The sequence below is a fragment of the Megachile rotundata genome, chromosome 4 (assembly GCF_050947335.1).
Source record: "Megachile rotundata isolate GNS110a chromosome 4, iyMegRotu1, whole genome shotgun sequence".
NCBI lineage: Eukaryota > Metazoa > Arthropoda > Insecta > Hymenoptera > Megachilidae > Megachile > Megachile rotundata.
The window spans coordinates 13,605,331-13,627,479 of NC_134986.1; the positions used below are offsets into that span (position 1 = coordinate 13,605,331).

The window sequence follows — 22,149 nt, forward strand, 5'->3', positions numbered from 1 at the left end:
GTGATTGGTTGTTGCCGATGTACCGGATGATATGGTTAAGACTGAAGTTGGTTCTCATCGAAATACTTTCTGATTGGTAGCAGTTGTCAGCTAGGGAAATTCAAACCGGAATGGAATAAAATTACTAGATTGCAAATTTCTAACGTATGCGATATTCATTTGAATAGGTTACAATTTGTATTTTAATTTCAAGAAATCTTGCCCAGCGATAAAGATATACTTTACGAAAGGGAACAGAAGTAAATTTAATGATTTAAAGAAATAATAACATTTTAATCAGTGAAATTTTAGTACATTTCACGAAAGTAAGGTTAAGTGTTTAAGAATGTCGGCAGAAGAACAGACAGATCTGCGTTTGGGGCCAGATCCTAACGTCACTTATCCGATTCAAGTACAATATTGTGGAAATTGTTCTCTTCCTATCGAGGTAAGGAAACATCAGACAGTCGATATTTGAAATTTGTATATTATGACAACGCGTTAATGTACGAATTCTTTGAAAATTATGATCACCATTTATGTCACAGTACTGTGAATATTATCCAGAATATGAAAAATGTAAGCAGTGGCTAGAAAGAAACTTACCAACAGAATTTGAGAAAGTTAAATTGGGTAATCATTGTGTTCATTTGTAGAATCAATTTTTATTTAAGTGAAAGTATCATCCTAAAATAATTTCATGTTTTACCAAGCAGTAGAAGATAATACTACAGAGGCAGGTGGAGGTGAAGATGAAAAGAAACGTCAAAAACGTGGTGGTAAAGGTATGCTCAAAACAAAGAAGAAAGAAGATGTTCCAAAATTAGTGACTGTATCTAGAGCACCTAGAGGCAAAAAGAAATCAGTCACAGTTGTAACTGGTCTTAGTACTTTTGGTAACTTAAAATACTTTTTTATGTGTAATATATTTCTGTTGAAAAATCATCACAGTTATTAAATGACCAATTCACTTTTAATTTCCAGACATAGATTTAAAAGTAGCTGCCAAGTTTTTTGGTTATTACTTTGCATGTGGCTCAAGTGTAACAGGAGATGATGAAATAGTTATACAAGGAGATGTCAAGGATGATCTATTTGAAGTAATACCGGATAAGTGGCCACAGGTAAGGGTAATGGTTTTATTTCAAATATGAATGAAAAGTGTATGAATTTCACCATTTAATGCATTTTCAGATTGATGAGGATTCTATAGATGATCTTGGGGATCAAAAGAGATAATGGGCCAATTTTACTTGCATAATTGTATTTAATATTATACTATTTTTATTTCCGTTTATTACAAATAAAATGTACATAACATACAAGATGTACCTAACATATAAAATGTTTTGAAAGGTGGAAAGTTAAAATGCAAAAACATATTACCCATCTTTATCATCCAACTGATCTTCACCTAAATAATTTGTTATCACTTGAAGTAAAGATAGTACTTCTTCTTCTGTTAAACGGTCTTCACTATCCTCTACAATCTATGAAAACAATATATGTTTAGTTTCAATTATACTAGATGATTTTTTTGTTTTCATGATAAATTACCAATTGTATTTCAAGAGGTGTTTTGGGACACAAATTTAAAAGAGTTAGTTTTTCACATTTTGTCAACTTAAAAGATTCCACTGCTTTCAGAAAATTTTTAATTTTTTCTGGAGATTGACCTTTACATGGTGTTTCTTCCAAGTACCTTACAGTCTGATAAGTTATGGTTGCCAATTGGTTTTGTTTCATTTTTTGTTTTTTATTTGCCTTTATATTTTGCAAAATGTCCAAAACTTCATAATTACTTAAATATGCCGAACATTCTTTGAGTCTGAAATAAAATTTCAACGATTTATTATATTTACATTCTAATTAATAAAGTTATTTGCAAGCATAAAAAAATACACACACTTCCATATCATACAAATATTTAATTGTAATTTGGTTATAATAACAATACTTCAAGTATAAGGTTATGTATTCGCATTTACTATAACTATATTAATACTAAGTAATAACATAGAAACTTCTTAAGGTATTATTAATTGCAGTATATAAAAATAGTATTCGTAATAACAAATCTATAATAACACAAATTTCCTTCACAGAAAGCAAATTCGATTTATGAATGTTATGTTCAAGAGGGCGCACCGATGATGAATTAGCAATCTCAAGCGCGACATTTAAATTTTGTACCTAATTATTAGTACTGATTCTTCGTGAAACAAATCAAGCTTATACATAATTTTTATATTACATTTTATATTTTTAAATATAATAATTTTCTACAAGATATGTATCTGTGTCGAATAAAATTTTTTAAATATAATTATACCATAATACTTTGATAACAATGATAAAACTTTAATGTTGTGAAACTTTTCAGTGACAATAAAGACAAAGTATTGCTGCCATGCGTCATCAACAGAGAATGTATTCATTTTATTCCTGACTTCCATTGAAATTTCCTCATCATTCGATTTTGAAATCGATCGGGAAGCCTTTGAGTTGTGTATATATAAGTATTCATTATAATCAAATTTACGGACTGTAAATATATGAAGATAACATTGAGCTATTTGATTCAGCATATAAAAGCTTGGATAATGTATTCTAAAGTACATAATATCTAGATTTATAAAAACAGTTCATGGTAGTTGTAAAGATACAAAGATAAAATAGCGCGAAATCATTGAATGTAGTGCTTCGTAGAAATTTGCATATTGTATTAGGATTCATAACGAACCATTTTTTAATCATATATGCAGGGCTGGTGTAAAGCGGGTCCACAACACGAGTATCGTTAGCAATCGGTTTATTAGCGAACGAACAATTAGCGAGTGGTCGGTTATCTAACAACCCATAGCGTATAGATCAAACTGATTTTTTTTAGTTTTGGAAACAAAATCGGACTAACAATTTCTGTGATATGCTTTTTTATTTTGTCATTACAAAATTTCACATATTTCATCTATCTAAATTTTCCATATTTCACTTGTTTCAGTTTTTAACATTTCTTTGTTACGAAGTGTTGTTTAGCAGTCAAATTTATTTTCAATTCTGATACATATTTTTAACATTATAAAATTTTGGTAGTGGGCCCGTAAATCTTCGCGCCGTTCCTGCATGCATCTACGAACATTAACACGACCTCTGTGCGCGATCGTCTGACATTTTGCGACGGCAAGTATGTAACACGGTGTGTGCTCTTTCGTGTTTTGTATTTTCAAGTATACTCTGCCATCAGTGTAGTGATACGAGTTAATGATCAATGTGCATTCACGAAGGTGGACAAAATGTAGACCAACATTGTTCTCATTGTTGAAGACGTTGTTGGAGAACGATCGTACGCGAAAATACTACGAGCCGCAACTTTTCTTACAACACGTATCGATCTCTCCGCAGGCAATGCATCTTCCTTGCTTGTCATGCTATGTTTGTAAACTTTTGACCTTGCTTGTTAAAAATCGGTGAAATCTTCTCGATCATTGAGAAATCAAGAATGGAAGTCGTTGGCGATTACGAATACAACACAAAAGATCTGATAGGCCACGGCGCATTCGCTGTAGTCTACAGAGGCAGACATCGTAAAGTGAGTCTGTTTTTCTGGATCAGTAATATAATCGTTGATTTAAAGCGGCAAAAAATTGTTCAATTTTGATCGATTATTCTGCTAATGTATATATATTTTTTTGTAGAAACCAAATTTCGTAGTGGCAATCAAAAGTATCACGAAAAAAAGTTTGGCAAAATCGCAGAATTTACTTGGAAAAGAAATCAAGATACTAAAGGTTTGTCAATGTAATAGATTTTTACCTCTGTATTTGCAATTGAAGAAAAACAGTGAGCGTAACATATTCATTGTTTTCACTTGGTTTTTAATTTAAAGATGTTTTTATTTAGTTGACGAAATAGTATGATTTTTGTTGTGTGTAATTTGTTTAAAATATCATACTGTTTTATATTTCACCAATTGATATTAAAATACATAATTCAATATAAAAATATTTCAGAGTTTGAAAGTAATAATCATTTTTCTAATAATGAATCATTATAATTAATTTTTATCATCGAAGAAACATTTGTAATGTTTTTCTTTTCTGTTCTAATAACAGCTGTTTATTGATTTTGGTTGTTGACTAAAACATTATTATTTTAGGAACTAACAGAATTACATCATGAAAATGTTGTTGCATTATTGGATTGCAAGGTTAGTGAACTAATATAATGCTTATTACACACGCTTTATATGAAAATTATATGACAACATTAATGATTTAATATGCTTGTAAATCATTATTTAGGAATCTAATCATAATGTCTTCCTGGTTATGGAATATTGTAATGGAGGGGACTTAGCTGATTATTTAAGTGGTATGTTTTTCTTTTTTTGAAGAAATGTCTTAGAACATTTGCGAATGTTAAAAATCATTTGAACTCATTTTATTATTTCCTTTTACACTGCTTTTATTAGCAAAAGGCACTCTTTCTGAAGATACTATCAGGGTGTTTTTGAAGCAGTTAGCAGGTGCAATGAAAGCATTGCATGCCAAAGGTGTAATTCATAGAGATCTTAAGCCACAAAACATTCTACTTAGTCATAATTGTGGCAAAGCTTGCCCACAGCCACATCAAATAACATTAAAAATTGGTAGGTGTATTTAATAGTAATAAATTCTTACTTTTACATTTCAGAGAAAAAGTATAATATATGTACTTTTTTCAAAATTAAAAATTAAAGTATACATCTAAAGATTGTTTTTCTGTGTTTCAGCGGATTTTGGTTTTGCTAGGTTCTTACAAGATGGTGTCATGGCTGCAACATTATGTGGGTCACCAATGTACATGGCACCAGAAGTCATAATGTCACTTCAGTACGATGCAAAAGCTGATCTGTGGTCTTTAGGAACAATAGTCTTTCAGTGTCTTACTGGGAAAGCACCATTTCAGGCTCACACACCACATGCTTTAAAACTCTTCTATGAAAAGAATGCCAATTTAGGACCTAAGTATGTTATTGTTTATAATATATGTACATGTATTTGCATTTATAACAAGCAGATACCTTTAGTCAGTTAGTAATTCTTATTAATTGTTTTGTTTGTTTTGATCGTTTTTATTACAGAATTCCAGCTGGAACTTCTCCTGAATTATCTGATCTTTTAATGGGTCTCTTGAGAAGGAATGCTAGAGATCGTATGCCGTTCGATGAATTTTTTGGACATGCTTTTCTTCAAGGAACTAGGGAAAGCCCAAGTCCAGTTCCAGCTGAACTTCCTGCTTCTCCAGGAACATTAGTAATTCAGGAACGAGCTACAGTTGCTGCAAGATCAGAACCAGAAACAACAAGTCCGTGTTCTAGTCCTGAAGATGACTTTGTACTTGTGCCAAGTGATCTCAGTAGTGACACAGACAATAATCCTAATACGCAACAAGTGAAGTAAGTAAATTATTCTACATATTATTTATTAAACTTGCGATATTATTCTATTTTAAATTAATTAGGTACGTTAAACAAACGAGTAGAGAAGCAGTAAGTCCACCGCGACCATGTTTTCTTCCTATTTCGGAACCAATTCCCGTTCCATCTCAAAGAAGCATTACGCAACCATCATCTCCTTCTACTAACACAAGATCCGGAGGTAGTGTTGTTCCTCGCTCTCAACCTATCAGTATGAAGCGCAGTGTGGATACTCATAGAAGTCATGCTCCTGATATTGGCTCCCTTAGTCCACCTAGTGTTCAGTTTGTCATTGGTACACCACCTAGTAGAAGGTATGTAAGTGTAGTTTGCGCAAATCATACATATTATTCAACTGTGTAATAATCTTCAGATTAAGCGAGACGCCTCCACCGCCAACTACATGGCAAGTTAGTCCTGTTGCAAGGCATTCGCATACTTCTAGCGGGACGTCACCGTTACGACGCTCAACTGGCAATAATAGTGCATCTTCGCCACTATTAACAGGGCCGTTAGCAGTGTTAGGTTCTCCTACATCAAGAGCATTTCAAGATAATAATAACACGTTAAGGCATTCACCTGTTATTCCTTTTGGTACAAGAGCTGTTACTCTTCCTGAAATATCTGGTACTTTATCTTTTTTTATAATTTTTAAACCATTTTTATCATTTTTGAAAAATAGTTTTACTGTTGATGAAATTTACAGAAGCAGGTAGTTTCCAAAATCTTCTCCCAGAAGTAAATCCTACGATAATGGATGAACGTCCATTGACATTCATTGCACCTGAACTTCCGGAAGAAACGCTTTTGGAACGAGAACACAACGAAATATTAGCAAAGTTAAACTTTGTTGTTGCATTATGTGAATGTGTATGTGAAGTAGCCAGAACGAGAGCTGGACCTTTGGGTGCACCTTTAGGTGGTATCGAACAAGCAAGTAATGCTGCAACAAGAAGAAGAGCTGAACAAGTAATCTTACTCGTTAGAGCCCTTCAGTGGCTAAGTTCTGGATTAAGTCTTGCGACGCAACAACTCAAGGCTGGTAGATTGCAGCCAACTGCCAGTGTAAAAGAAGGTAAAAATTTGTTTCTTTGTAATCATTGTTATATTTATTAGTTATTATTTATGACGTTATTACTGTTATTATATTGCAGTTGTGAATACAATGAACGAAAAGTTCAGAACGTGCCTCACAGAATGTAAACAGCTCAATAGCGCTGGACTTCTTCATCAAACAGGAGCTACTGCGGACAAAATTCTATATAATCATGCTATCCAAATGGTACATAAATGTTGCGATTTTCGTATATCGAAAACATGTACATGTCTATTCATGCATAAATCTTTTTTAACAGTGTCAATCGGCAGCACTTGACGAATTGTTTGGCAATCCTGCAGAATGTTTTCAGCGATATCACTCGGCACAGATATTGTTACACTCATTATCACAGCATGTCAGTCACAGTCAAGATAGGGCTCTCCTTATTAAATGTAATTTAATTTTATTTAACAAATGCGCTATTCTTCGTTCCAATGTTTTTGGTAATTTAAAAGTGTTTTAAATTGAAATGCTATAAGTATCTTTTTCTTTTTCAGATAAAGATGCTGTTGAAAAACGTTTATACGTACTTCAACAACAAGGATACATTTATGCAACTGATCCTACATAGCGCTTGTGAAACATCGCGGCAAAGTGCAACGACCCGCCCAAATCCATACCATACTCGATACTTCCTTTCTGTAAGATATTCTGCCCTATTCCGTATAAAAACTGTTGATTCATTGATCATCATGATCGCGCTACAAAGATGGCATTGTAGAAAAATAAGATAACATATATAGTAAGGTTTGTTAGATCTACACAGAATAGGGTAGATTATTCCATGAAAGAGTACGACGGTGGTTCTTTACAAGTTTCTTTATATGATTTATTAATGATATATATAATATATATATTATGTTATATATATAATATATATATACATTGTAATGTACGTATGGTTGATTGACTAACCTTTATTTCATATCAAACAATAAACATGTGTATACTAATATGCATTGAGCATTCAGTGCAAAGCTCATTTCTTAAATGATGGTGGTACAATAATTGGAACCAGATTAAAAGTACGAAGTATTATCTATTAATATACATCAATGTTTTTTTGCTACAAAAATATCATTACATATTATTCCTTCTTTCCATCTGTAATTGTCTCTATATTTGGTTTATTATTCCTGTAAATTTCATAGTTCAATGCTGTAGCAAAAGAATTCCATACTAAGTATGGGAGAATTAAATAGCCAGCAATTGGATTCACGTTGTAAAATGAAATACCCATTGCTACGGTGCTTCCCCATAATAATGTGATTTCATATAAAGCCTATAATATTAAAAATACAATTAGGATTATGATTCAGATAGAGTAGCATGTTTATTCCTAATAAAATACCCATTTTATGTTGTGTAATCCAAAGAACAGTGGTGTCCAAGACCAATTTAGTATTAAATTAGTTCCATAAATAGAAAGTGGTATTATTGCTTCTCTAAAACCACCACCATCTCTCCATACTAAATATGAAGAATATCCTATTGTACAATAAATGGTTGTCCACACTGGACCAAATACCCAATTTGGAGGAGTCCAAGAGGGTCTTTTTAATGACTATGAAATACCAATACAAAGATACATTATTTTGTTTATAGTATTTTCAAGCTAATTTCAAATGTAGATTCAGATTCAGATTTTAAAAGTGTTATGTTACCCACTGAATTCCCATTGATACTTTTAAAGATTAATCAAGTTAGTTACCTCATACCAAGGTTTGATATTTTTTCTGGTAATACACGCTCCAGCCCATCCTCCAATATTTGGATGGATAATAGCTCCTATAATTGGCCAAGATATTTTCACAGGCATTTTATTTATAATAAAAACTTATTGCGTTATCCTTAAACGATGAGTTATCGAATATCGATAGCACAGGGCACGCCCGAGAAAGTACAACGCTGTCTACTATGTCTGACGATACTTCCAGTGGTGCAATTATTGTAAACAAGACTATGGAGCGAATTTACGCTATATTCTTACATTTGTTATCTAAGTCACTAAATAGTGACTAATGCAAGTTGCAATGTCATTTATACCACAAACGAGGTACATACAGAATAGACTTCTTATGCAATGCACTTTCATGTTCAACGATTCATGGGACTTTTCAGTTTCATTGTCATTTTTATGCTACGTTATATTGTATTGATTTGAATATTGCATGTGCAGCAGTACATATATATGTACGACATTACGATTATCTGTAGTTGATCATGATTATTTGTTTCAGATTATGTCAAGCCAACTGGGGTTGCCAATGTATACTAAAATGATTAAATAATTATATTTATAATCTGCAATAATATAAAACTTAAAAATTATTTGATTAGTTGTCCATATGAGCTATTTTGGGTTACATAATTTTTTCTGCAAAGCTATATAGTTCCTACCAAAGAACTACTCATATTCATCAAAATTTTTATAATGTTGAATTGTTATATTTTTCATTTTTTTTTTCAAAGTTAATTTATTCGTGTACTCAGTTGAATTCAATTAAATTTAATTAAAATTCTTTTTATCATAGTGGTTGTATCATCAATTCGCTTATGGGTAATATTCTTTATAAAACTTTATACTTTCTCAGTTTATATAAAAGTAAAGAAGAGTATTTTGTTATTGTAAATTAATTAAATTAATAAACCGAAAGTAAATCTTATTTTTTTATGACTTGTAATTTAATATCATTATGAAGTTTGAAAATAGTTAGCGTTAGCGCCATGTTGTGATCGACGACGAAGCTAACCGACAATGGAATTTCGCACTGTGTGGCGCTAGTTAAATGTTCTACAGCTAAGTGCAATTTAAACAATGATCGATTGACCTGACTTTAAACAGATGATATAAAAAGAAGGAAGCCACATAGTGGGGCAACTATAGAATTATAAATATGAAAATGAAATTTATGTAGTATATTTGCTTCGTTGAATAAATTATTTTGCAATAACATGATGCTCTTCTTTATTGCTGCTCACGAAAATTGCTTTTTACAATAAAATAATATTTGGTTATATAGAAGATCATTCCATTATTTCACAATTCCAAAAAACAATTTCTATGAACACATATGCACACGGTTATTGGGAAATGCTATTTTATTTAATATTAGGCGAGCGATATCAGTTTTTTATTTACACATATAATTCAATAAATACAATGAAAACAAAAACATATTTATATCATATAAATTATAAGGGTTTCATGCATAACAATTACAAATGATTATTAGTAGTACAGTGAATACAGAATGTACAGATGTGCGTATGGTTACATATTATTCTAACTAAATAATTGTAATAGTATTATATGTACATTTAAATATACGTATGCACGATTATATAGATACAGGTTCCTCGTACGAAATCAATGTATCACAGTTCAAAAATATGCATATTTAAAAGAGAACTGTTTTAAATGTTATCGGTATAAATTTGCGTTAATGAAAATCTAAAGTCCACGAATATAAAAATGAACAGAAAGAGTTTAAGATGTGAGCAAAATTTTTTAAGGAATTACCATGAATAACATTAACAGTGGTTTTAATTATTTAATTTAAGTTATGGTTTTATATTCTAAGTTTAACCTACGAAATGATGGAATACAGCTATACCTTAATTTTATCTTTTTAAATAAAAAAAGAGTAACGGTAAATAACAACAGAGTTGCGGATATTTCTTAAAATATGAAAATTAATATTAAACAAATACTTTTTAGGAATTTTTCCCTGTATTACGACAAGCTAATGTACATTAGGTAATCTTGTGCTTGGCATCAGTATGTGGAGGAAAGGTTTTATATTTCTTTCTTCTTCTTTTCCTGTGCATTCTTGAATCAAGAACTGATATATTTATGCTACTTGCGTTATCAGACTATTTTTAATTTTCCGTGATTTTCTTTTGTTTTTATTTTTTACGTTCATAAATTATTTGTTCCATTCATTATTTGTTATTTCTTATATTCGCCGCATGAAATATCTTATTACAATACTTTAATCACTTTTCTGAATTTTCACATCCTTCTCCCCATTTACTTCTTTCTTTTGCTCAGATTTAGAACTAAATACTCCAGGAAAATGATTCCTCACGCGTTGTCTTAATTTTTGAGGAATTACCAGAATAGTTGTTATCATATTACCTAAGAATAATACTAGAAACATGCTACTAAGGACTGGAACATGCCAAGTTGCTTCTGGATGAGATGTTAATGTATACAATACATATGCATTATATAATTGGAAAAGGTATCCAGCAAAAAGGAATGGTAACAAAAATGATAATCCACGCCACATCCATGAATGGAAACCTTCTATAGTAATGTCCATGTTATGTCTTTCACCTAGTGCTTTTAAGCGGTACAAAACGCCACGTTGATAACAGAATTGTAAATATTGTACTACACCTGTAAATACCCAGTGTACATTAAAACAATTTTGATTCTTTATTCTATACTATTATTAAGAATATTGAAAAAAGAACTTACTGATATACACATTAAACCACATAAATTGTTGTCTAAATGCATACCATGGCCCAGTGTTAGGCCATACTAATAAAACACCAGATACTACAGTTGATAGAAAATGATGAAATCTCCACCAACCTTTAATTCTTGAACCATTTACCTTTAATATACTTTCCCTTATTGTCAATGTACAATAATACCAAACTAAAAGGAACATAAAACTAAGTTCCAAGGTTCTGTAATATTATATTGTTATGTTAGTTCCTGATAGAGTACTTGTTAAGTTTTGATATAAAACATGTAACATATTACCTGATATTAGTGACTAAATTTAGTACGGATAAAATGAAACCAATCACAGAAAGAACTAACTTAAACTTTTCATATTCATCTTTATATTTGAACCTAAAAGATAAATGATTGATTTAAACATATATATTGTTTGAAACTAAATTTCATACTTACTTATCACTTTTATTTAATATGGATACATTAACACTTCCTAAAATAATTTGGAGGTATGTGCCATTTGATTTTGGTAAGGTTTGTTCTATATCATGTAACTGCTGTTCTCTTCTTGCCATTTGTTTGTCTAAATCTTGTTTTGCTTCGCTTGCATGTAGTCTAATAAAGATTAATACATTTATATATTGAAAATATGTCACATATATTGAAAGCTAAGTACTTACTGTTTGAGTGATTTTGATATTACACCCATTCGGTATCTCTGGTGGGAAATTCCTTTTAAACATTTTGCTTGTAATTCAGTTATTTCTTCTAATTTTGCAATGTATTCCCTGTTCAATACCTATTAATAAAATCAAAATACTGAAACATCATGTTGTTTAAAACGGAAAAACATTTTATTTACAAAAGCTTAATCAAATAATGAATAATTATGAATAGAGTAACAAATTTCTTTATAAATCAAAATTGAATCGTATTTTTAAAGACATAGTTAATGAAAATTGTCAAAATTCGATACTGTACGAAACAGAAAACATTTCATATACCGGTTTCAAGCAGAGATAAATAAAATGTGCACTTAACCTCAATGAAAATGATCCAACGTGTTAAACATCGACAATATTAGTACCCAGGTTTAATAAAATATAATCTTACTTCTAATTCCTTATAATCTTTTGCTAGGTCGGTCCAATCTTTTAAACAGGACTCAATATCGGTATCCATCGTAGCGAAAAAATGGGATGGTGAAGAAAATTCACTAAGAATTTATATATGCAACGAATTGTCGTGTTTTTATACCCACAGACTTCTACTCTATGTCCATCTGTGTCTATGTTCCTATATATATTTTTCCGTGTATGGATCTAGCGACAGAGTAGGAAGCGTGATCTTCAGACCCGACGTATGATAAAAAAGAACATTGAAAGCATATAATACGTATTTATACCATGCATACAATAAGGTATAATTGAGTAATAAATCTTGATAAAAGGCTACTTTTTCTGACGCACTAAATTGTAACACAGTACTTTTCAAACTAATAAAATTCTGAAATTATGAAGTTTCAAAATTTTTAAAATCTAAAGTTGCAAGATAGCAAAAACTCCAGAGTTTCGAAGTCCAAATATTGCAAAGTTGTGATATCTGTACCTTTATCTCATTAGAAATAAATTATATCAAATTACATCCAACAGCCGGAAGCCTGATGAAACGTGTTCAGATAATTTCTTGACGAAATTGAATAAAATAGTAATATTTAACTTACATAACTTGAGTCACAATAATTAATGACACCCTCATCGATCTTGTAAGCTTGTGTATTATCACCCAGAATTTCAATCTAAAATCATTAATAATGATGATTACTAATTGTTTCAATGCACTATTTTGTATGAGCAATATAATGTTAACATAAAAATTATCAAGTCTTAGCTTGTTCATAACTCTAAACTGTATTTATTATTATTAATTTTTAAATTGCGATATTGTGTATTTTTTCTTAACGTTCACGTGTCTACAGACAAAGTCGAATTTCTTATGTCCAGCGAGTTACATTTTTTAATTTCACTATGCTTTGTGCTCCTGGATTATTCGTATTCACGTGTGAACAGGTCACGCTGTTGAATACGTAAATACATATCAGGGAATCGCCAGTATGTACAGTTGGTTAATTTAACCAGCGTGCTGTCGTATTGTTAAACACGCGAATTTTTTCACGGTCGTTGACCAGGCAGCTCCACCGATCTGCGGAGACAAAGGTACTTTGCATTCTCCAGTAAACAAGCTCCCTTATGTTCTGCAGTTGTTATCCATTTCATGATTACTTTTTTTTGATTTCTCTGATAAAAACATTATTAGATAATGAGGGATTAGTGATAAGTTAATGTACGGTTGATAACAGTCATAAATTTCCAGTTATTTTTCTACATAAGGATTTAAGTCAAAGACTTTAATCGTATTTGAGAAAAATAAACTTTTTTCAAATCCAATGCAAATTTTTAATAGCAAACCGCTGATAACAGAGGCCTGATAATTAAAACTTCATTCGTGGCCATATAGAGAGACTCCACTGCTGATAAAAGAAGTCCAAAGAACTAACAGCATATCGCTAGAAGTAAGATTAACATATCCGTGTTTCTATCGACAGCTCTTTTCTCTATACAGACCAGCTTTACTATGCTAATAATTTAAAGAGATATTTGAACCAAACGTGGTCATCGATTGCATTATTTATAATCCTTATCGTCTTGTCTACAGAGTTCTGACTTTATTCAACTATGCACGTAGAATATCTTTCCTCTTTATCTATGTAAATTACATTTGTCTATGTTTCTAGGTACATGATGAATGTATGGCCGAAGAGGTCTTTCCAGAAATATTTGACGAATTACAGTGGTCCGGTATTTGTACTTACTTGCTACAAAAAAGACTACTAATGTGAGAAAGGTGAAAGCGACGAGTAAGGAAAAGTAAAGATTAATTTGATATACCTGTAATATATGATCTATTGCCATATTAATCTTTGCTGAAAACCATCCGAAATAAATATCGTATTTTACTTTCATCTATGACGTACAAATTATTCTTACGTTTCGATCAAATTTATACGCTTCGTAATCTTTTATTCCGAGAATCTTGAATGTGGTCCCCACTTCTTGCCAGAAGTTTCAGCAGTCGATTTAAATATCTTCGAAACTGTTAAACAGTGTATAGTGGTCGTCGTCGTGATTTCTAGATACCGGAGCATAATTTTTAATATATTATAACAGCTTTCGTAACTTAGAATGAGTTTAACGTACTATGAAATTGTTTGTAAAAAGCAAATGAATATTATTATTAGAGCCGACGGAAATAATTAGGTGTGTAAAAAATAGATATTTATTTATTTCTCTAATGACGTGCCACTCAACTTGCATAATAACTTTCATTAAACATATGAGAAAAAAATTATCGTTTTTTATCTGGAAAGTTATCAGTGCCAAATATAACGATAATTGAGTTATTTATGTTTGCAATGTATATAAACTTGTATGTATACTGATAATAGCTGTAGGTTTTGTTACATTGCATCCAATTACAGACTTACAAAATTTTTAATTTGGAACTTTACATATTTCTTAATTTTTTAATTCAGACTTTCCTAATTATCAAATTTAACAATTTATACGTACCAACTTATTAAATTTTTTAACCTTCGGCGCCAGATCTCCAGATGTCATCACTGCATAAAAGTTTAAATAGTTCTCTCCACAACTTTTTTAATCGTGGATGAAGATGCTTCATCGCAGATTAAATTCCTAGAGTAGCAAGCGGTAAATTTAAATTAGAAAATGAAAGGATCACATACCGAATAATTACAATTATAACATGCCAAATTACATACAATTTTCACCGCTCTGCTTACCGCCTTAATTACACTTAATTATGGTAATCTCGACGCCACTGTAATCGTTGAAAAATAAAAATACTGTGAATGACGAGACGGTGGAATTCTCTTGAAAGAAAGTGGAAACCTGCAGCGGAGGGGTAAACGGCTTCTAGATAACGGCATAGTAAACGGTATTCGATCTTCTTCACGTGTGAACCAGTGTTCTGCAATCAGTGTGTGACTTGAATATTTTCTGTGAATTCTATCATTCCTATAATTCGACACTACCTGTTACCGTACCTGTTTCCGGTTACAGTCGGAAACCGCGACAGTTACCCAGGTATACAAACAGTGTCCGCAAACATTTCAATTACCTCACATGTCTCTCTTACCATAAACTTTCGTTTTTTACCATAAAAAACGAATGTCAATTAAAGAACGAAGCTTTCATTTTGAACTGTCACCATCGTTATCATTTCGCGGGTCTTCATCAAGTGTTATCTAGTATGACACCGAGGAAAGAAAACAGGAGCTCCTATCGAGGTACGGGGTCATTTTGTCTCCAATAAAGTCACGTTTGTCATCTCCAGAGAAAACGATTCGTCTGCAAATAAAAGTTTTAAATTAGTCGTGAGCGTGTCAATGTGAAATAATATCTGCATCGTATCATCGATACTAGCACGATCGTTAGCACTCCGAACGCACTTTCAAATCTTCGAATTTGAGAAACTAGAAATTTACGAATTTTTGGATTTTCAAATTTTGAAATTTTGAAAGAAGAATCTCACAAGGAAGAAGCAGCTTGAAACTGTAAGCAGGAAGATGAATTTCACTCGTAATTTTTCCAAAAGTGTCAAATCCATAAGTGTTTGCAACAGTGTTACTTCGATGAAATGGCGCGCAACGGACTGCAGTTATGCAGGCGCGTCGCGCACGTCGAGAATCGATGATCCGTCCGATATCTCGAAATCTACCGATGATACATGTCGATCGAAGACAGAAATCGCGGGAAAATCACGTGACAGAAAATATGCCACTATGGCTACAGCAACGGGAAACGTTCTGCAAGAAGCACCGGAACCGTGGGGACTTCCGGTGTTTGGAACACTTTTCGAGTTTTTGTTTTTTGGCGGACCGAAGAAACAGCACGAGTATGTTGATAAAAGACACAGGGAACTGGGTCCTGTTTACAGAGAACGTTTGGGACCCATCACGGCGGTGTTTGTTAATTCTCCCGATGAGTATCGGAAGATATTTCGATTGGAAGGTGCAGCACCAAAACATTTTTTGCCGGAAACGTGGACCCTCTACAATGAGATACGAAAACGTCGACGCGGTTTATTGTTCATGTATGACATTTTTTAATACGTAGATCAGAGTATTTTAGTTAATAAACAAACACTTATATTTTTCTGTTTTAATTTCGAAACGCGTAGGAACGGCGAAGAGTGGATACACTTTCGTAAGATATTAAACAAAATAATGTTAATGCCAGACCCAACGAATTTAATGGGTGATTCCTGTCACGAAGTAGCTAAAAGACTCGTACAAAAGTGGGATAAACAAATTGACACAAATGCTGTTATCGAGAACATACAGGTTCAGCTTTATCAATGGTCTATTGAGGGTAAAAACAAGTTCCACGTATAAATTGATTAATAAGGTAAAAATAGAAAATATTGTAGATATCATTTTAATTTGATAGCGATGATGGCTACCTTAATGGGTACATATTGGCACTCTTGTAAACAACAATTATCTCAAGATTACGAAAAGTTAGCAAGAACGTTGTATAAAATATTTGAATATTCAGCTAAATTATATACGGTGCCGGCTAAATTAGCGATGACTTTACGGTTACCAGCCTGGACGAAATTTGTCGAATCAGCCGACACGGTTTTCGAAATCGTTCGAATTCTGGTACCGGAAATGACTCGAGTAGCTGGCGACGGTTTATTAAAAAGAATGATGGACGAGGGGATTCATGAGGAGGATGCAATTTGTATCGTTACCGACTTTATTTTAGCAGCTGGCGATACGGTGCGTTTAAAAATAAAATTGCAGTAGATTGTAGTAGATTGACGTTACTTAAAAAATAACATTGAACAATGTTTTTTGTTTAGACAGCGACTAATCTGCAATGGATACTATTATTGCTCTGTAGACATCCTGAAAAGCAACAAAAATTGTTCGAACACTTAAAGAACCTCCAACAAAAAGAATTGCTGCGCGATTCTTTGTTAAAAGGAGTTATTAAAGAATCTCTTAGATTATATCCAATTGCTCCATTCATTTCTCGATATTTACCGGAAGATAGCGTGATCGGTAATTACTTTGTACCAAAAGGGGTAAATGATTTTGTTACTACGTTCTTTGAGAAAGATCGTTTTTAAACGTGAGAGTAGCCAGGAACGTAGAGAATAATCCTTCACATATTTTTGAGGAAAAAAAATTTTGCAATTGCATTAATATTAAAGATAAACAAATTTAAAGTCCGTTTAATGCACTATTATGAAATATACTTTAAGATCATTTTTTCAATAACCTGGCTACTCCCATGTTTTTAAATAAAAAATACTTGATCTAATTTATTACTTTTATGCTACAGGAATTACTGGTGCTTTCACTTTATTCAAGCGGTCGAAACAGCGTAAATTTTCCGCGACCGAATGAATTCCTTCCGGAAAGATGGATTAGGACGGAAGATGGTACTTATGAAGGTGTAGTACACCCACACGCGAGTCTACCATTTGCCTTGGGTGCAAGAAGCTGTATTGGTCGAAAACTTGCGGAGATACAAATATCGCTTGCTTTGGCAGAGGTGATTATACAATTAAAATCGACATGTATTACAAATGAAATATTTTATAAAATATTATATAAAACATTGCAGCTGATTAAGAAATTTGAAATAGAATGTATAAACAAAGATCAAGTGGAATTAATGTTACACTTGATTTCTATTCCATCGGAATCGATAAAATTAAAATTGAAGCGAAGATAATGCAGGAGGTAAAGAAAAGAATACAGGGAAGTAAATGTTCCATTCATACTTTTGATTTTATTCATTTTCCTTTTCATCATGAAGCATTTATATATTTTATCCGTATACGATAGAATCGAATGAACCAGATTTTATATATCTTGGCTATTATATATGTACAATTATTTATCATTTCAGTGCATCAAAGGATGCTCACAAAATTATTAATATACATCAATCCCTTGCTTTAAAATATATTCACAATAAGCACGATTAGGGTATAGATTGAATAAAATATTTTACAATATAAAAGTCTTATTAATTGCATCCTAATTAAAGAATGAAGATTAAATGATTGGACGCTATCACTTCTACTAAGTATCACAATTATATAAAATACGTTTATCGTTAACGTTGGCACAGAACGTTATTAATAATTTCTCTCACTTCGTCCAAAAACTCGTGAAAACTTCCGGTGGTAGAGAAACCTTGGAACGCTTGAACTCTTTCAGACTTTGTCATAGATGCAGTTAAAAAGCTTTTCACGCAACAAGTTTTCAATTCATGGCAAGAATTTAACCTAGCCCAGTTCCAAGCTCTGCTAAAATTTTTGTAATTTAATCTGGATATCGAACTCTCCGTTAAAATTTCTGATATATCAGCCATCAGAAACTTGTCAGCCAGTAAAACAGCGTCTAACAAAGACTCAATAGTTCTATTTTGAACAGTTGCTCCGTTCGCAGCAAGCAACAATGTGTTAAGACTTTCCTTGGACGTATTTCGTAGCTTGACACGTTTTTTCCCTGATTCAGAAAAGTTTCCCTCAAGCATCGCAGAAAAAACGTCAGATTTTTGGCATAGCGTTTGCCTGCAAGCATCGACAGTTGTACCATCGTCCAATTCAAACGTGACCGTTGCAGGTTTTGGATGATTGTCGTAAACTGTTGGAAAATCAGTCGAAGCAGTATCTGTGTTCTGACACTTTTCTACTATTTCAGGTTGAATTTCTAGAGTGTTCGCTAGTTGACAAATTGACCAAATAGCATTCTCATAAAGACTGTGTTGTTGGTCAGAAAGTACGCGAAATATTAATCGAAGACCACCGTAACTATTCAATAAAGATTTGAGAATGTATCGTGATCTAATTAGGAATGGTACTGAGACTGCAATGACAGATTTGTGCGCTTCTTCTCCACGAAGCAATATCGACGTAAGTTCACCTACTGCTCCGCCGGTTTCTGCTAGTGCACATAACTGTCTCGTATATTGTTCTGAACCATATAATGTCTGAGCTTCGAAAACAAAACCCTGTTTTAATAATGGCATTAAATATGCTCCATTTCTGTAACAAAATAATAAATGTTTATATTAATTGATGTAAGATTTATTTGTAAAATAAATATATTTCGTTTACCTTATAATTCTAGTTAAAATTCTAGATGCTCTTTGATTTTTGGCACATCTAATGTAAGCTGTTAAAGCTTCAATGATTGTAGGATCGGCTAATCTGTCGATTGGGTCATTTGAATGACTTAGTCGACTTAATAGTACTAATGTCCAGTCGTTTGTATAATCACAAGCATTTGATTTATTTCCTTTATCCGAATCTTGAGTTTCTTCTATGTTTATAGTTATTGATTTACAACTTTTCAATGATTCCACCTCTTCTTGAGGCTCTGAAAACAGAGGACATTAATTGATACATGTATAATTGTTTTTTAAAAATCATAAATTGTACAATTTAGTGTACCATCTTCGTTATCCATAAATTCTGTATCGCTGCAAACGGGACTGTAATTATCTTCAGTGTTTTCATCGTTTTCTATTGAATCATAAAAAGGTAATGGTGGTGTACTAGGAGGCGAGAAAGAAACACTAGAAGCACTGCCTGGACTCCAATCATCACGATAGTAATCTAAACTAAATCTGTAAAAAGTGTGATCATTAGTTATACATTTTCTACAATTTTATGCCGCGAAGAAATATTATATTCATACCGTCCTGCACTAGTTTTGTTAAATTTGAACTCTGTTTGTTTACTTGGAGGAGAATCATTACTCCTTTTCCTTGAAACACTAATTTCCTCATCATATATTGTTTCAGTCACCATTTTTCTTAATCTGGCAACTAAAATATCAAGCAAACCGTTTTTCACCATTATTACTATACTTGGATCATCATAAACAAATTGTGTCAGTGCATGTAATAACATAGGATGATACTTTTCATTATCAGGATCTTTCAATAAAGTTAATATTAATTCTAAGCCAGATCCTATTCTAATTTTTGCTCTGTTTACAGCTTCTCTAGAAAACAAGCACAGACTAACTAATGTTTCTTTAGACAGTTCTGAATGATCTTTTATGAGAGCAATAAGACATTCAACAGCACCAAAATTTCCCAAAATGGGTCGACATTCTGCAATTTGGCAGAGATTGTACAGACACTTAATTGCCATTTTATTATTTGTATCACAACATTGTACAATGCATTTGTAACCTTGTACATCTTTCTCTCCTCTCATTTGTTCTCTGATACGAGGATCTACTGTACCCAAAAAAGCACACATTGCTTTTAAACAAGCTTCAATTAACTCTAAATATTTAGAATTTGTTTCTGACTTTTCCTTTGCCAACACCAATAGACTTGTAATTCTATAAATTATTCCAGATTCCATGATTTCTTCCCTGCTACCTTCATGCATACTCCAAATATTCCTATAACAATAATTTAGAAATTAATAAAAAATATTAGTTAACACTTTTACTTTACAAAGAGACTATAAATATGTTTTTATCATGATCTTATTAAAGGATAATTATATCTCAGTACCTTATAGCTCTAACACCCATTAAATATGTTTGCATATTTGTATCCAATTGCAGAAGATTAACTAAAGCTTGAACTGCACCAGCTTCGCACAATGATTTAGCATGCCAATCACATTCTGATAAATTTCCAATCAATCTGCAAGCTCGGCAGTGTAGAGTATTTTCTAGTTTGATATGTTTAATTATCGAAACTACACGATTTGCTATTTTAGATCCTCTGACCTGTAATATAATATACTTAAAGTTTACCCTACAAAAAGAGTACTCTATCTGCTTGACATAAGGCTGATTATTTTCAAAAAATATAAAAATAAATGCATTGATACCTTTTCTCTTGCATCTGAACTTATACATGCATTTGCCAGAATACTGAGAGTCATGTTCAGTATTCTTAGATTATGAAAACGAAGTAAATTTACTAAAATGCCTAGTCCAGCATCTTTTGTGAACTGCTTATAGCAGTTCGGTTCGTTTTTAAGTCGTTCTAGACACGAGGATATTCCACTTTTCGAACCTGATTTCATATGTTTCAATAACTCTGGTAGTAGTGGACATTCTTGTTTTTCATTTACAGTTGACATTTTTACAAATAAATGGAAAATTCATAAGTATTCGTTAATTTTTTAAAAGAAACATAACCTCTAAATTGTACTGTCGACGAAATTGACAGCTACACCCGTACAGTAGCTGACAAAAGTTAGATTGGAAAAAATAATTAATAATTTTTTTTATTAAAACATGTTTGAATATCTGCTATACTGTGTATATCGTATCAGTCTTATTAACTTTATAAATATAATTGATTAATTGTTGTATAGAAAAATTATTTGAAGTGTTTCGCTACTTTTTAGTTTAAAATATACATACTGCAATGTCGTACTATTTTGACAGTGTCATATGCAGAGACTGTACATACAATCGAAGAACATAATTGAAATAATAGCAGAGTAATAATGAGTGGAACAAGGTATTTGTCAAGTATAATAATGTCATACATCTCAAGAATTGATATCTTATTACAAATAGTTTCGTTTTCAATATATAGAAGAATCTTTTATGTCATTTTAATTAAAAATCACAAAGAATATCTAACCGCACTTTAAATGCAATGAAACTTTCAACTCCGATTTTAAAGAAATGTATAATAATCTTTCAAATATTCGAAAAATACATGAATTTTTGATATAATTTGTACATACATGATCATAGTTTCAAAATATAACACAAAAGAATCGCGGCTATAGACTATAGATTATGGATCATTTTATCATTAAAATAAGAATAAAGTTCTTTTTTATTTGATAATTATGTCAAACGCCATCTATTTTGTTATGAAAACAAATAAAAAAAGAAAGGGAAGTAGAATATTGTAACATGTCGTAAGCATTATAAATTTCCATTGTGCGTATGCGAAACGTGAAAAGTATTATCATTATCCATGAAGTGCACCTGCTTCTACGAGGACGGTGTCCGCGAACAGAATATAACAGAGTCGC

General features: G+C 32.0%; 7 protein-coding genes across 19 annotated transcripts; 3 read left to right on the top strand and 4 right to left on the bottom strand.

Annotated features, from left to right (window-relative positions):
* Positions 1–103: 103 nt before the first annotated feature.
* Positions 104–1,304, top strand: DENR (density-regulated protein). The gene is made up of 5 exons (XM_012286928.2): positions 104–427; positions 528–612; positions 696–875; positions 964–1,103; positions 1,174–1,304. Exons 1-5 carry the CDS (start codon positions 326–328, stop codon positions 1,216–1,218), a joined length of 552 nt encoding a protein of 183 aa, XP_012142318.1. The 5' UTR covers positions 104–325; the 3' UTR covers positions 1,219–1,304.
* crcp (CGRP receptor component) lies at positions 1,227–2,215 on the bottom strand. Its single transcript, XM_003704021.3, has 3 exons — positions 1,886–2,215; positions 1,537–1,807; positions 1,227–1,469 (listed from the first exon to the last, which is right to left on the bottom strand). The coding sequence occupies exons 1-3, from the start codon at positions 1,891–1,893 to the stop codon at positions 1,362–1,364; spliced, it is 387 nt and encodes a 128-aa protein (XP_003704069.1). The 5' UTR covers positions 1,894–2,215; the 3' UTR covers positions 1,227–1,361.
* An 890-nt stretch (positions 2,216–3,105) lies between these two features.
* Atg1 (serine/threonine-protein kinase unc-51-like protein Atg1) lies at positions 3,106–7,586 on the top strand. Of its 3 annotated transcripts, none has more exons than XM_012286935.2 (13): positions 3,107–3,568; positions 3,675–3,767; positions 4,136–4,186; positions 4,281–4,350; positions 4,451–4,627; positions 4,751–4,985; positions 5,102–5,416; positions 5,482–5,751; positions 5,811–6,064; positions 6,120–6,512; positions 6,592–6,719; positions 6,793–6,928; positions 7,034–7,586. In XM_012286935.2, exons 1-13 carry the CDS (start codon positions 3,479–3,481, stop codon positions 7,105–7,107), a joined length of 2,286 nt encoding a protein of 761 aa, XP_012142325.1. In that variant the 5' UTR covers positions 3,107–3,478; the 3' UTR covers positions 7,108–7,586. The 3 variants fall into 3 exon arrangements, with proteins under 3 accessions (XP_076386792.1, XP_012142325.1, XP_003704070.1); XM_003704022.3 differs by having other exon boundaries at positions 3,116–3,568; positions 6,144–6,512; XM_076530677.1 differs by lacking the exon at positions 4,136–4,186 and having other exon boundaries at positions 3,106–3,568.
* Positions 7,556–9,002, bottom strand: Tspo (Translocator protein). The gene is made up of 3 exons (XM_003704023.3): positions 8,248–9,002; positions 7,888–8,100; positions 7,556–7,818 (listed from the first exon to the last, which is right to left on the bottom strand). Exons 1-3 carry the CDS (start codon positions 8,353–8,355, stop codon positions 7,624–7,626), a joined length of 516 nt encoding a protein of 171 aa, XP_003704071.1. The 5' UTR covers positions 8,356–9,002; the 3' UTR covers positions 7,556–7,623.
* Positions 9,003–10,065: 1,063 nt separating this feature from the next.
* Positions 10,066–15,010, bottom strand: LOC100882625 (transmembrane protein 120 homolog). Of its 10 annotated transcripts, none has more exons than XM_076530684.1 (11): positions 14,855–14,988; positions 14,643–14,768; positions 14,061–14,202; positions 13,962–13,996; positions 12,737–13,215; positions 12,127–12,360; positions 11,694–11,812; positions 11,470–11,628; positions 11,317–11,409; positions 11,023–11,240; positions 10,066–10,941 (listed from the first exon to the last, which is right to left on the bottom strand). In XM_076530684.1, the coding sequence occupies exons 6-11, from the start codon at positions 12,193–12,195 to the stop codon at positions 10,532–10,534; spliced, it is 1,068 nt and encodes a 355-aa protein (XP_076386799.1). In that variant the 5' UTR covers positions 12,196–12,360; positions 12,737–13,215; positions 13,962–13,996; positions 14,061–14,202; positions 14,643–14,768; positions 14,855–14,988; the 3' UTR covers positions 10,066–10,531. The 10 variants fall into 10 exon arrangements, with proteins under 10 accessions (XP_076386799.1, XP_076386797.1, XP_012142344.1 ...); XM_076530682.1 differs by having other exon boundaries at positions 12,737–13,888; XM_012286954.2 differs by lacking the exon at positions 13,962–13,996 and having other exon boundaries at positions 12,127–12,335; positions 12,737–12,811.
* Positions 15,011–15,661: 651 nt separating this feature from the next.
* Positions 15,662–19,198, top strand: sad (Cytochrome P450 family protein sad). 2 transcript variants are annotated; one of them, XM_003704005.3, is made up of 6 exons: positions 15,662–16,188; positions 16,276–16,466; positions 16,545–16,879; positions 16,963–17,187; positions 17,448–17,660; positions 17,733–19,198. In XM_003704005.3, exons 1-6 carry the CDS (start codon positions 15,662–15,664, stop codon positions 17,841–17,843), a joined length of 1,602 nt encoding a protein of 533 aa, XP_003704053.2. In that variant the 3' UTR covers positions 17,844–19,198. The 2 variants fall into 2 exon arrangements, with proteins under 2 accessions (XP_003704053.2, XP_076386793.1); XM_076530678.1 differs by lacking the exon at positions 17,733–19,198 and having other exon boundaries at positions 16,963–17,164; positions 17,448–17,654.
* Positions 17,875–21,661, bottom strand: Rnb (BTB/POZ domain-containing protein Rnb). Its single transcript, XM_003704006.3, has 6 exons — positions 20,980–21,661; positions 20,655–20,875; positions 19,820–20,539; positions 19,573–19,748; positions 19,237–19,498; positions 17,875–19,164 (listed from the first exon to the last, which is right to left on the bottom strand). Exons 1-6 carry the CDS (start codon positions 21,232–21,234, stop codon positions 18,231–18,233), a joined length of 2,568 nt encoding a protein of 855 aa, XP_003704054.2. The 5' UTR covers positions 21,235–21,661; the 3' UTR covers positions 17,875–18,230.
* Positions 21,662–22,149: the final 488 nt, after the last annotated feature.